Source organism: Peromyscus eremicus, chromosome 20, assembly GCF_949786415.1.
Source record: "Peromyscus eremicus chromosome 20, PerEre_H2_v1, whole genome shotgun sequence".
Lineage (NCBI taxonomy): Eukaryota > Metazoa > Chordata > Mammalia > Rodentia > Cricetidae > Peromyscus > Peromyscus eremicus.
In genome coordinates, this window is record NC_081436.1 from 13823860 (window position 1) to 13838788 (window position 14929).

The window sequence follows — 14929 nt, forward strand, 5'->3', positions numbered from 1 at the left end:
AGGATCGGAGTTTGGTCCTTGGCACCCACATCAGAGAGCTCACGATGGCCTAAATGCCAGCTGGCTTCCAAGGGCACCCTCACACAGGTGGCATGCACTTACACAGACACAGACAGACATAAAAATGAAGTTTTTTTTTTTTTAAATGCTACCCAGTGAGGTGTTAAACAGTCTGCAGAAAGCCTCAGCCAGGGTCTAGCAGTCTAGGTCGGTCTTAACAGGAAGGTCTACAAGTAGGATCGCTCCAAAGACATTGCTGAGTCAGCAGCACCCTGGGTCAAGGCTAGGGGGCTTGTGTGACCTGTCTGAGGAACAGGATCTACTCCCTAACCCTAAGCAAGCAACTGAGACATGGTTTCATTTCTTATAAATTTATTACATAATATTATAATAATTATTATTAATAATAATAATATAAGAAACATAGATCTCTGTGGGGTGTATCACAACGTCAGGGTCAGGAGGCCTCAGGACTGGAGCAGGGGGTGAAAGCCCCCAGATGGAACTCCATACAAAAGGAAGGATGAAGCAGAACTGACCCTGTAAAGTTAAAAACCCAAATTGAACAGAACCAAAAACCCACAGGTAAATGTGAGACTGTGTTGTATGTGGCAGTCTGTTACAGTGACTGCTGCTGTGTGTGTGTGTGACCTGGTCTGTTGGTGAGAGGGTTAGTGGGTGTGACTCTGTCTAGGGAATGGGGCAGGTGGGCCTGCACAGACCGGCGTGCCGAGCCCCTGGGCCATGAAAACATCTGTTTTCTGTCTTTTTTATTTTTTTTTTATTAAAAAAAGCTAGAAATAGAAACAGAAACTTGTGAGTGACGTGGATGGAGCTTAGTCCAGACTCCAAACCCTATGTTTAAAAATGCCCCAGGGCCCCCCACCCCACAGGTCATTGCTGAGTGTGAGGAGTCACAGTAAGGGGGCCAGGGTACCCTCAGGAGTCTTTGCCTCTCTCCAAGGGCTGTTGTGGCCTGATTTTTTTAGTGGTCCCCACAATCCCTTTAGAAGCCCAAAGGGGGTACTGTCTACAGGGGGCCCTCGAGGCCTCCTGAAGCTGAAAGGATTCACCAAGAAACCCTGCTTAAGCTGGGAGAGGCTCAGGGAGAACAGGCTGAGAAGACAGCACGACCCAAGAGCAGCCTTTCTTTGGAGAAGACAGGGCACTTTCACAGGTACACACCCAAGCATGCACCCTGTGCAAGCTTCCACAACCTCCCACCCATCCAGAACAGCCCCCCCGGGGACCACTCCACAATCAGGCACATACAGGGCACCCATGCGCTCAGCCACACCCAGTTTTCACAAGCACACAGGCGTGCACACACATAATGTGGCACACACACAGGGCAGGAACGGGGAGTCTTTGGGGTGCGAGGCAGGGAGGCTTCTCTGCTGTAGTTGCCCAAGAAGTGGGAAGGTTAGACCCCTCCTTTGGGAGAGACCCTGTGAAGATGATGGCTGGGGTTGGGTTACCGGGGGCCCAGCCCCAGGGCAATAATCTCCCAGGCCACCTGGCCCTGCTAGTGCCCAGCAGGCAATGCCTGCCACCCTCCCCCCGAGCAGCACCTAAAGGGTGGGTGGGGCATACTATAGCTCAGCGAGGGAAGGGGGCTGAGCCGGGGTCCCCAGGGTGGGCTGCCAGGACCCTGGCTAACCCCAGGCCAGCTGGAGTGTCCCCTGCCCTGTATGGGGTGGCAGTGAGGGGCCGGAGATGGAAGACTGGGCAGCTGTGGCGGGACCAGCGAGAGGACTAGAGGGGAAGAGGGTGAGAACTGTTACGGACAGAGATATTTGTTCCTTTTCTCGTTCCAAATATAGAGTGGATTAAAATATGTAAAACAGGGGGCTCCTTGGCCCCCATCGAGAACCCCAATGTCTCCCCCCTCCCCCCAGTCACCAAGGCGTGTCCTGACCTCGCATGCTGGACTAGGTTCCCCCTCTGGGAGAATGGCCACCAGGAGCTGTGAAGGAGGTGGTCAGGCCAGAGCACCCTGCCCTAACCCCCTTCCACCCAGCCCCCCTGGTCCGCGCCCTTACTGTGTGCTGGGTGGGGTTCAGCGGCAGGGGAGGGCACTAAGCAATGTACAGGGCAAGTCTCCAAGCAACAGCAAACAGGACGATTCATGCAACATTCCTGGCCCGGGCGCCGTGGTAGGGGGCGAGCCGAGCCTGCGGCCTGGAGTAGGGGTGGGGGCCCTGCCGGCAGGGCGCAGCAGGAACGGGAGAGGGAGTGGGACGTCAGCTGCCATCCAGCTGCCTGAGCGCACGCTCGATGTTCATGCGGTGGCCAACGCGTGTGACGCCCAGCTCCACGAAGTCGTCCTTGGTGAGCGCAGGCAGGTGTGCGCCTTCGATCTCATGGTCCTCGAAGCGGTCTCGGTGCTCGCCTAAGTGGATGCTCTCCAACCAGTCGCCCACATCGAACTTGCTCCAGAGCTGCAGGGGCTTCTGCTGGAATGGCCTACGCGGGCCGGCACTGGGGCCAGAGCCGGGAGAAGGCGAGGGCAGCGGAGATGGCGAGGGGGAGCGGCTGCGCGCACTCACACTTCGCACCACGAAGCGCACTTCCTTGGGTTCGTGCGGGATGGAGAGGCTGGACGACTTGAGGATGGTGGGAGGCGTGAGGCCGAAGGGCCGCCCCACGCCTCCCACGCCCGCCCCCAGCCCCTCCACCCGCTCCAGCGATGCGGGCTTCACTGGGCTCGGGGCTCGTCTCGCCACGGGGTACCGGCCGCTGGGCCGCACCGAGTAGGAGGCCCCTCCGCCCGGGCCCCCGGGGCTGCGCTGCGCTGAGATGGTGCTCAGCTCACCGAGGCTGCTGAAGAGCCTGCGGAGGGAGAGTGGGTGAGGGCCAGGTGAGGGGTGGAAAGTCAAGTCGGGGTGGACAGAGGGGAGCAGAGCCAGGAGGCCTAGGACTGCGGGAATATCCTGTGGTCACTTTTTTTTTTTTAAAAAAAAATCAAAAACAAAACACAAAAACATCCTGGCCTGTGCCTTGCTCTGGGGGGATTCTTTGACTGACTGGACTCTAAGAGGTAAACTAGTCCCCCCACACAGCTCTCCACGGAGGCCCCACGGGCAGTTCACCACCGAAGGAAAGAGTTTCTCATGGACAAGAGCTGCTGCTTGCCCCTCACTGCCAGCCTCTAACACAGTCTCTGGGTATGGGTTCCATCCACAGATGCTCTGGACTGTAAGGTTGGAACAGTACCTTGACCACTACTCCCCACATCCAACCCTGTTCTCAAGCTCGAACAGACCCAGAAAACCTAAGCCAGTTTCAGGGACAGCCGAGTCATGGTTAAAGGCTGGCAGTGGCGCAAGGCCAAACAGGTCCATGATGAACACTGGAAACGAACATCAGGTAGGGCTCACACCCACAAGAGGCTGAGGCGACAGCACACCATAACGGGAAGGCAGTCTCCCCGCACAGAAGAGCAACACCACAGCAGCAATGGTGACCACGTGTTGCTGCAGACATGCAGCAAGAATGACAGAGATGCACTAGCAAAGAGACAGACACACAAGGCAAATGGTACGTCCTCAAGTCCCAGCTTTGCCTGGCAGGCTCCTGGACTTCCAGCCCTGCCCCAGGGGCTTGCCTGGCTGGAGGGAGGAGGCCAGCCTTGAGGTGGCCGCTCTAAAGGAAGCCTACTCCCATGGCCCCTCGCTCCTGTCTCTACCCCTTACTATGGCCAAGGATAGTCTCAGTCGCCGCCGTCGGTAGCACCCAAGCCCCACACAGCCATGCAGAGCAGCCAGGCACACAGCATGTGGACTGCGAGAGGCATGGGATGGGCATGCTCACTTACACAGCCGGCACTCGGGACCACCGCGCAGCTAGACAGAGCAGCCACATGCAGATGGGCGGGAAAGAGCAGTGAGAGAGAGAGTGTTAGCAAGCCAGGCCCACAACGCCTTCGGTCACAATCACACAATGGGACCCCTGTGGGACGCTCTATGGAGGTTGGAACTCAGAAGGTAAGGCCCATCTACTTTAGAGCTACTGGGAAAGAGAAAGCACCCAGGAGAGCTAGGCTAGAAGACATCTCATTTGCCTGCCCCTGGGGTAGCAGCTCTCCGGCTCTCTCCACCATACCGTACAGACCGTTAGTGTCGCTTAGCAGTGCCTGGCAGTCTTTCTGCTGTCTGACCAACCTCTCTCCAGCTGCCATCTCATCCCCCCACCCCCACAATGCCTTCTCTCTCAAGCTGGCCCAAGTTCCTGCCTATTCCACACCAGCCGGAGTCCCCTCAACACTTCTAGTTCAACTATGCAATATCCCCCTAAACAGGGCTTGCGTTTTGAAGGTAGAGTGGTGGGTCCAATCATTGACTGGATCATGAGGGCTCTGTCCTAATCAATAAATTTAGACACTGATGGGGGCCGGGTATGGTGGTCGCACACACCTTTAATCCCAGCACTCAGGAGGCAGAGGCGGGAAGATCTCTGTGAGTTTGAGGCCAGCCTGATCTACATAGCAAACTCCAGACCAGCCAAGGAGGCTACATGTTGAGACTTTGCCCCCCTCCAAAAAAGAGAAACAGACAAACAAACAAAAAACAATAATGATCACAAAACACACTGATGAATTAATAATTTGATGGTCTTATTCCTTCCCCTTCCTTTCCCTTCATTCTTCCTGGCTGCCATGAAATGATTCACTATATCCACGCTCCCCATTATGACGCTCTCCACAGCAATGGGGCCAAGAAACCATGAGCTGAAATCACTGGGTACTATACACCAAAATACATCTTTCCTCCTCAAGTTGTTCCTGTGAGGTAAAAATTTTCTCACAGAGAAGAGAACGCTAACTAACATGTTCCCTTGAAGCAACTTTCAATGTCTACCTCGCACGGATTGCTCCTTCCCTGGAGACCTCATCTGCATCCCTTTCAACGGCTTTCTCCTCAGCCTGGCCCCTGGCCCCGTGGCTTCCTCCCAACTGCTCAGACCCAGCCAGGGCAGAGCTTCTTGAAAAAGCCAGACAGTGCCCCCAACACAGAGATTCCAAGAACATCGGAGGGATATACAAGGGGACAGGCAGAGCCCCCAGAAGGAAACCTTCACTCCTATGGAACCTGGCCTCATTGAGACATCCTTGGCTTCGGGGGGCAAAGTGGGGAGGCAACAGAGGTGAGGTGGTGGGGTCCCCTGGGAGGTGGTGCCAGAGGCATAGCTATGAGGTCAGACTGTGGTCACACACAGAGTACAACAAAGCTAGGAATGTCACCTTGTCTGTTTCTTCCCCCGAATTCATGCTGACCCTAGCCCGGGGAATCTGTGTCAGAGCAGACATCTCCGCAAGACCTCCCCCAAGGGTTAGGCTTCATTCAGCAGCACACTGCTGCACTGGAGGGTTACAGAACAGCTGGGAGGCAGTGCAGTGGGAGCTTCAAGCAGAGCTCAGAGACAGTCTGGGTCCCAAAGGTCTAAGCTGGGTCAAGTAGCTATACCTGTCTGGATAGCATCATGCCTTCCTGGCGGGGGTGACCTGGAGGCCTGGGCTGAGGGCAAACTGGCTTCAGAGGTGCCCAGGGTCCGGAAACAAGAGTCTGTAGCCAGTGGACTGGGAGTAGAGAGAGAAGGCCAGTCATATACCTCAACAACCTCCACCCGTGTTGGAGATGTTGGGAGGCCTAGAAGAAAAGCCCAAGGAGGGGTATGTACAGGAAAGTGTAGCCAAAGGATTAGTGTCTGTTCCCTGTCTACCTCTTGGGGAAGAGTACTACCCACCTTGTCCCCCCAGAAACCCTAGCAGTGTGCAAATCTGATTTTAAGATGTTTACACACATCTCTGCATACCTATCTCTGGCTATTGCCATTAATAGCTGGCTGACTGACCACCTAATCATCAGACTTGGTCCACTACAAGGTCACCTCACAGCATCCGCTACCTTCCCAAGTGCTCCTGGCTGGCACAGCCTCCAAGATCTTGGCCCCAGGAACTCCTAGGCAGTGAAATCTGGCATTTGCTCCTGGCCATCATCACCAAGGCTGTAGGCAGGGCCCCCAGCTGATCTGTTCATCGGTTTCCTTGGAGGAACCCTTTCCTCTGCACCTTCCTTCCTGGATGGATTTTCTAGCCCACACTCTGTCATAATCTGTACTTTCTGAGGCCATATCATCTACCCCCATTCTTTGCTATGACTAATAAGCCCAGGAATGCCATATGTGAGAACCCATCAGTTTCTTCTGAGCTCAAGGTTTCTACTGGGATCTCCTAACACCTCTTAACATACAGGCTGCCCAACCCTGCCTCAGTGAACAGCACCCATATGAGAGAGGCCTGGGAGCTCCTCTACCTTTTTAACCTTTGGCGAATGTCACCAATTCCTCACACTAACCCAGGTCTTCCTCATCAGTGGAGTCCAGGCCACTCACAGTTGCAGGTTCTTTCACCATCCACCCTCCTTTCCTTTCACCTACCTCTTCCTCCCCTTCTCTTCCCCTCCCCCTCCCCCTTTCTCTCTGCTAGGGATAAAAGACAGACCTTATGAATAACAGGCAAGCCCTCTGCCACTGAGCTACATCCCAGCTCCTAAGCAGCTTTCCTTGAACCCGGAACCTGGCACAAACTCGGGACTATTAACACACATTGACAAAAAGACGTCATCCTACAGAAACACCACAGCATCTTCCTCCTGAGACTGCCTTACTAACTCTGTCATCCCACTGGTACCAACCGGCAAGAATAGGTTCATCCTCAGGCCTGCCGCCTTTGCACTCCTGTGGGTCAGGTCTAGGCCTGTGGCCTTTGGCCATTTGGAGGCCTCATGACAGGACGATTCCCAGTAGGAACACAGAACAAGCGGGGCTCTGAAGATTCTCCAGGAGTCCTCTCTGCTGCCTTGGCCTCACACCTCACTGCCTGGCCTGCCTGGCCAACACTGCCATGCCCAGTGTCCCTAGGTCTTCTCTTTCTGTTCCCTAGCAGAGTTTGGGACTTTTGAGAATGCATCTGCATGTGACCTCATGCATTTGATCCGCAGGGACACAATGCATCCTGTCGTCGTCCCCCCCCCCCCCCCCAGTATCCAACTGGTCTCAAGAACCTTCACGTATGATTGCCCCAGCACACAGATTTTGTCCATACCCTTAACATGCAGGCAAGGGCCTATATCAAAGAGACAGGGCTTTGTAGAGCAATCTGATTGGAAAATGGGTCTCCTGGGAGATCTCATGAATGACCTCAACAGGTCTCAAGAACAAGGCACACTTTAACCACCCACACACAAGCACTGGGTGGGGGGAGGCACTGAAAAGTACTGTAGCAAATACTTTCAAAGCTATTCACCACCGTGCTTTGTTTTTTTTGTTTTTTTTTTTTTTTTGAACAGATGTGAAGATCAGCCAGGTATAAAATTGAGTCAGCACACACCTGTGATTCCAGTACTTGGGAGGCAAAAGGGTGGGGGGCATCTCTGGCTTAAGGCCAACTTTGGCTACACAGTGAGCTCAATACCCGCCTAAGCTGTATAGAAAGACTCTATCTCAGGTTGGTGAGACAGCTCCGTAGGTAACCTGCAGCCAAGCCTGATGACCTGAGTTCCATCTCCGGCACCCACAAAGTGCAAAGACAGTACTGACTCCCACAAGCTGTCCTCTGACTTCCACATGTATACCACAAAATGTGTACACATGCACACACACAATAAATAAATGTACAAAGAAAAAGGGTCCCATATCTCAATAAAACAAAGCAGGGGAGTAGCTAGATGGTTCACCATCTGCCTAGTATGCACAAGACCCTGCCTTCGGCATCAACCAGCATCAACTCCTCCCTAGAAAGCCAAGGCAAAACAGCCTTGCTGTAGGTCTCAAACCACACGTAAGATTAAAGTCCAAACATGAGACCCAGAAGACAAGTGGAACTTGGAGACGGGTGTAGGTCTCAAGATAGGTAGGTGGGGCTCTACACCCAGTTGTGGAGCCCAAAGTTGGGTTTTAAACAATGAACAAACAGCATGCAGCCTAAGTCAGGCCCTCTCAGACATAAGGACCTGTCCAGTGGAGGCCAGACCTGCCACCTGAGGCGAAGGACCGGTGGGAACACAGACCTCAGCTGTGGGACCAAGAACAACGTACCTTCTAGCTTCAACCCTCACCCTAACCATGGGCCGAGTGTAAATGGGCTGATCTACAAGTTACTGTGACACACAGGAACGTTTAACTTGTTTTCAACAAGCTCAGGTTGTTGAGTACCTGTGGCTAGACTGTGTCACTACCTGGACTGAGCCATCTGCAGAGAAGGTTGACCAAAAAAAAAAGCGTCATTTCCCTTTTGGTGGAACCCATCAAGAGACAGATGAGCCTGGTAGGTAAAACTTGGGAACCATGCACAGACCAAAGATATGGCTCAAGGGTGTGACCTCTGCCAGGACAGATCCTGAGAAGGACACAGTCACACCCAGACATCAGAACATCACACACTTTAGACACTCCTCTAAGAGAAAGGTTCATTAGGGATTTTATCCCAAAGTCAGACATGAATACTAGATTCCAGCCCCCAATGGCTACAAGGCCAGTGCTGAGGTATAGCCCCAACAGACATCAAAGCCAGAGTGTCCACAGAGACCAGACAAAAGACCAGGTCTGAAATAAGCTAGATGTACACAAAGTCCCAAGTGCCCCACGCCTGGGGCCAGAAAAGAAAGCTCTATGGTAGGCAGGCAGCAGGACACACCCCAGATGACCGTTGTTACACCCAGGGATGATGATGTGATCGCTCCCACTGAGGAGACAGAGAGGTAGGAGGATCAAAGCCAGCTCACAGTGCATAGCAAGACCCTGTCTCCAAAACCAAAACCAAAAATAAAGAGCCCCAAAGGGAGGAGAAAAGTGAGTGGGAACAGACTGGAATACAGAGGCAAATGGAGGAACACAGGGTACAAGGTAGTTTAGCAACGCTAAGCTGACTGAACACTCAGTCTAATTTATTACTTATACATCTAAGAGATGCCGTAACAGCTACACAGCAAAAGTCTACCTCTGCAGTGTGAAATTACTGAGTACAAACTCAATGTGTGAGAGAAGGTGCTACTAGAAACCTAAGAAATCTTTGTCCATCGGTCCTTCCATGAAATTTGCCTTAGGTCACCCTTTTGGATTTCCAGTAACAATGTAACACTTGCATTAAGCTTCCTTCTTTTACTGGCTTAATACATGTTTATTGAGGCCCTAAAATGGGCTAAGCAGTAGGCTCTGTACAACTTTCATCAAGAAAAGAGGCAGAGCTGGGCAGTGGTGGTGCACACGCCTTTAATCCCAGCACTTGGGAGGCAAGGCAAGCAGATCTCTGTGAGTTCGAGGCCAGCCTGGTCTACAGAGCGAGTTCCAGGATAGACAGGACTGTTACACAGAGAAACACTGTCTCGAAAACAAACAAACAAACAAAAAGAGGCAGAAAGAAACAGAAGGGCTGATGATGGGCAGAAAGACAAAGAAGGAAGAGAAGAAGGTCCAGCTGAGGCTGTATCAGGATACCTCTATCTTGGAGGATCCAGCTCTGTAGCCAAACCTGGGACCTCAGCCACTCATCCTGACTGGTCCATCTCCACTGCTGCCCTCTCTAAGGGTGCCTGCATCACTGAACCACTGACAAGGGCTTTTAAATTTGGCTGAGAGAAGAGGCCAGAAGAGGAGAGAGCCTGAGAACAAGCCCCCAGAGTGCCAGGAACATCCCGAACCTCTTTAGAGAGGCAATGGGAACTTCTGAAGCTCCCATTCATCTTTGGGACCCCAAACTGAAAGAATGTAAAATGAGCAGGCCCTTTGCATAAGACCTGCCGTTCTTAAGCTGTGCCCTGCTCGCTGCTTTGTGAACCCTGTCTTCCACAACTGACAGCGAGGCGCACCTAAGAAGCAAAGAGCGGGCAATCAGGAGGTGGCCTCCCACCCGAACCCAGCACTGGGGAACCTTAGGGAAGAGGCAGAAGCCGCTGGAGAAACCCAGACAAGAGGTTGGCAGCTGGCACCAGAACCCATGCAGTCCACATGGGACCCCCAGGGAAGGATCCCGAGAAAGGACCTGGAGGACCAACACAGGGCTCTAGCAGCCTCGACCTACAAAATGTGAGGAACAACCTTAGCAGCACTCAGACCCCAGATCAGCACCTCCCCCAGCACCCAGCACCCAGCACCACTTCGGGGAGGGGACAGACGGGACAAGAAAGGAGAAAAGCCCGGCGAGGAGATGGTGTGATTTCCAACTCTTCTTGATGGAGCGTTCTAAATCACATCCAGGATTCTGTGTAAGGGTCCTACGAGGAGGTGCCCCAAAACACGTTTCTAGGGCAGAACGCACGGCATCTGTATCAAGTGCCTAAAGAAAAGGAACCAATGCACTTTGGCCTGAAAAGGAAGCAAGGCAGGAGGCTGCTCCGGAAGAGGTGACACCAGCCATATGGGCAGCCCTACTATCCGGAAGAGAAACAAAATGGAGCCATGAGGCAGTAAACTCGGGGCCAAAGAGCTGCTAAGAAGGAAGAAGCCCGGCTCCAGAGTACAACCTGAAAAGATCCTGCATGGCAGAGGCCTCTTGAGTCAGAAGCTGGAGTACAAAGTTGCAAACATGTAGCAGAGCCCCCAGCGGGTCCTGGGAGGTCTCACGACATACTTAAGTCTCGGAGGTACCCAGTCCCACTGCCTGCACCCAAAGCTGTCCTAAAGAACCTTCTACCTCAGACAGCAAAGCAGGACCAGACGAAGATAAAGAGGTGGGTAGGTGGGTAGGGGAAACCCGTGCCAGGGACAGATGAGAGATAGGACAGAATGAGAAAGAACAGAAGGAAGCCTGCAGATGGACAAAAGGAACAAAGACAGGGGGGACGGGCCCCTCCCCACATCCCCCTGCTCACCGAGCTGCTGCAATGGGCGACTTCTTAGCAGGGTCCAGCAGGCTGCCCAGGCCACCAACTGGTTCCTCCCCCAAGGAGCGTGTGTCTTTGTTCAGCTGCTGCAGGCGGGAGCTGAGCTCACTGATCACAGTTGGTTTGTCATCTTCAGGCCCCGGGAGCCCCCGACTCTCCACGGGGTCCCCCCACAGCTTGGACCTTCTCTGGAAGAGGTAGCGAGGGCGGGCGGGCCCAGCCGCAGAAGCCAGCCCGGTAGAGGCAGCGTGGTGCTGCTGGGCCATGAGCTCACTGTCCGAGGATTGCTTCAGCAGCGGGTCCCGGAAGGTCACCGGCCCCTTCCCCAGCGGGGACTTGAGCTTGGGCTTGGGAGGCACTGGAGGCTTCTCGAGTACAAAAGTGTGCCCGTCGGCAAAGGAGGTGTGGGTGTCGGTGAGCTCCCCACTCTCCGAGCTCAGGGTGGACATGCTGGACACTGTGGAAATGGTGCTTGTGGTCTCCAGGTGGGGGTCACTGGAGCTTCGAGTGTCCGCCTCCTCTACTCCAGAGTCCGCTGCAGACTCCGGGGCAGGGGGCAGCTCGCTGCTGGGCTTCCCTGAGGCCGGGCTGGGTACCGTGGTGGGCAAGGGGCCCGGTCCAGGGGGTGGGGTGGCCAGCAGGATCCCATTGGCAAACTCTTCAGGGGGTGGCACGAGCCCAATGCGGGCCAGCTCCTCCCTAGTTTCTTCATCGCTGGAGGACAGCTGAGCAGGTGGCAGGTTCACAGCAAATACCAGCTCTGGCTCCTCCTCTGAGCTACCTTGGCCTGGCCCGGGATCGGCGGGGATGCTGCCAGGGGGCTGGGGCTGGGGCTGGGCCCGGGGGCTTGGCATAGGCTCTGCCACAGCCGTCGCTTGCATGGGGGCTGGGGCCAGCTCCGGAGTACCCGGGCGCTCCTCTTCAGCCCCCAGCCTGCTGGGCTCCTGTCCATTGCTGGTGGCATGCACAACAATGAGGCCAGCTGGCCGCTGCAAGGACGTGTCCAAGACGCTGAGGATCATGGATTTCTTGTCCTCTGGTGACTTCCGCTCTTCCCGAGGTGGCTTCTCGGCCTCTCTTCGAGCAGGCACTGGAATCCAGGCTGGGCTCCGAGGAGAGAAGGCTGGTGAAGCCATCGGCCCTCGCTCGGAGTCTCGGGTCTGCACATCCACAAAGAGGGGTCCAGGGCGGTCAGCATCAGGGCTGTGCACAGGTGTGGGGGACCGGGAAGGTGTTTGCGAGGCCAGAGCCCGCTCTCGGGCAGCCAGAGCAAGGGCTAGGGGTGAGCTAGGATCCAAGGGTTTGCCAGTGAGAGGGTGGATGAAGGTGGAGCCTGAGGGCCCAAGGCTGGGGCCACTGACCAATGGCTTCAGAGCAGAGACAGGGGAGGGGAGCAGCAAATCGCGGCCAGTGGTGGCGCCTGTCCCCAGGAGGCGCTCATCAATGGAGCGGGAGGGCTGCAGGGATGGCAGATCTGCGCTGGGAGGGCTGCCCTCGATGGCACCCACAGACAGGAACACAGTGGACCGGCGTCGCTCCTCCAGGCGCCGCTCCTTGCCGGGGCCGGGGCCAGGGCCGCCAAACGTGAGCCCCAGGCCTTCTCCGGAGCCGTAATCAAGGCCACCCGGCCGGGGCCCGCGGTGCGTTGGGGAGGGTTCTCGTGCAAAGCTTCCACCCACTGGGCCCGGGCTACCCACGGCCAGGGCCGCGCGCTCCTGAGCATCCTCCACCTGAAGCTGCTTCACCAGCGGGCTCTTGCGGCGCTGGGGTTTCGATGGAGCAAAGAGGCTGGCACTAAAGGCGCCCAGGTTGGCATAGGGGCTATCAGGGCCAGACGGCCGAGGCCGGCGCTTGGGGCGCTCAGGCGGTGTAGCTGCAGGCACGGGCCGGGGGACGTCGCCCACTTCTGGCGCAGAGTCCTGCAAGATGATCATGGAGCGTGCGCGCTTCTGACGCTCAGGGTAGGGCAGCGGGCCCAGAGGCGCTCCAGAATCATACAGACCGGCGGCCCCCGCACCCAGGCGAGCCTCCAGGCCTGGCTTGAAGCTGGAGCGCACAGTGTCGTAGGCCCGGCCCGGCGGCGGCGGCGGTGAGAATGTGGGAGGTGGCCCGGAGTCGAAGTAGTAGGGCGCGGGTGGGGGTGGTGGGGCGGTCTGCGGCGGGGGCGGAATGCCACGACCTTCACGCACTGTGTCCTGCATTGATGTGCTGCGTGGGAAGCGCCCTTCCAGTAGGGATGCCAGCTTCTCGTCCTCCCCTGGGGACGGAGGGGCCAGGTAAGTCTGGCAAGGATGCTGGCCACTGAAAGGCCTCTCTGGACCCAATGCCACGGGCTACCTATCCTGCCTGCACCCCTGAGTGGCCACAGCCCCACCAAGGAAGATGGGGTCAGGGCCCATGGAAGGCCAAGGAAAAGAGCAAAAGCTCTGAGCAGGACACCCAGGCTCTGTGCCAATCCTGTACAGGTAGGGAGAGCTCTGTTGAAGCGTCCAGGAGGGACCCCACCCACAATGTGGAGGGCTGTTCCTGCGGAGGAACTGGGACAGGACCCAAACTCTGACTGCCTGGACGGAGGCCAAGATCTCCCCAACCCCTGTGGGCATGGATGGAGCAGGCCATGAGAAGACACCAGGAGGGTATAGGCAGCCCGCCCCCAAAAAACTGTTGAGAGGAGGAAGGTTGGTTAGGGGCTTCCCACGCAAGGATGAGCAAAGCAACCCAGAAACATTCACAGTGTTGAACAAGCAGGAGTCAACGGAGACCCTGATGGCAAGCAGAGATGGGAAGAAAGATGGTCAGAAAGGACACACACACACACACACACACACACACACACACACACACATACACCAGGACCCCCGAAATAAGCCATCAATGAGGGGATCCCAACAGTGGTAAGGGATCCATGCATCTGGAAGAAGTGCCTCTGACACCCAGGGTAGGAGGCTGGGAAATAGGCCCCACTGGATCCTTGGAGAGACTCTCTAGGACTGGCCTGCAGGATACTAGGAAGTATCTAAACTTTAGAGAGGCTGGCTAGGTAAATGCAAGGAAGAATGGATGAGTAAACTAAATTGGAATTGAAGGCATGTTTCAGTTTTATCCCTACGGTCTTGTGTTACCCCCAAGCCAGGGTGTAAGTCCCACTTGGGCCTGCCCTCTCATAGGCTACACTTGACTAAAAACCTAAAGACACCCTCTCGTCGAGAGATGTCATTAGGTAAGACCCTTACAGAACCTCCTGTGTCATTTCAGACATAACGTAGACACCTGTGCAGAGTTCCATACCATGAGACTTGCAAACACTGAGTGGCCCGACCCAAGAAGGAGCAGACAGGCTTGGTAATGACACACTACGTCCCTGGCTCTGCCAGGAGCCCACTCAGAAAGAATATAAAGAGTAGGTCTATTACACACTTAAGGCTTGAGTTCCAGCTTCACACAAGTCACTTTTAGGACTCTGTTTCACCACAGGACCTTTCTTGCCCCTATCACAAGGCTATTTACAGTTTACAGTTCCAGGCCCCTATCACAAGGTAGCAACACCAAGAAAGACGACTGAAGTCATCCCTGGTTATCTCAAGGTCTGCCCAGCTGGCCTCGGGCCTCCTCCTGACACCGTTCCTACACAGCACAGGAACATGTACAGAACATTCACAAGCCTGTGTGCTAGGTGGAGCTATGTAGGAAGAACTCCCATAGACCTTAAGGTTACAGAAGGCAGGAATGATGTGGGACAATGAGAGAGGGGGTGGAATTTAATACTAATGGCATGGTAGGCTGTGCCTGAGGGTAAAGAAAAAAAAATCACCTGCCTCAAGCAGAAGAGGGGTCTGTTCGAGACCCCAAGAATAAAGAAAAACCTTCTCCGTCTGCCGGTCTGCAGCAGGACTGCTTCCTGGGGACTGGCTGTGTGCTCAAGACACAGAGCCTGGATCAAAGGGCTGCTGCAACTACGATGGCAATGTTCAAGGAAGAGCCTGAACCGTCCTTACTGGCAGGATCCACGTCTGCAGACTAGACTCCTGGGGTTCCAAGAGTTGTATTAT

General features: G+C 55.2%; 1 protein-coding gene across 1 annotated transcript in view; it reads right to left on the bottom strand.

Annotated features, from left to right (window-relative positions):
* Window positions 1-340: 340 nt before the first annotated feature.
* Window positions 341-14929, bottom strand: part of Shank3 (SH3 and multiple ankyrin repeat domains 3) — a 60455-nt gene continuing 45866 nt past the window's right edge. Inside the window, exons 20-21 of the mRNA XM_059247995.1 lie at window positions 10869-13137; window positions 341-2832 (exon numbers count right to left, since the gene is read on the bottom strand). Coding sequence (XP_059103978.1) covers window positions 2244-2832; window positions 10869-13137 — 2858 coding nt within the window. The 3' untranslated portion in view covers window positions 341-2243. The remainder of the gene's footprint in view (window positions 2833-10868; window positions 13138-14929) is intronic.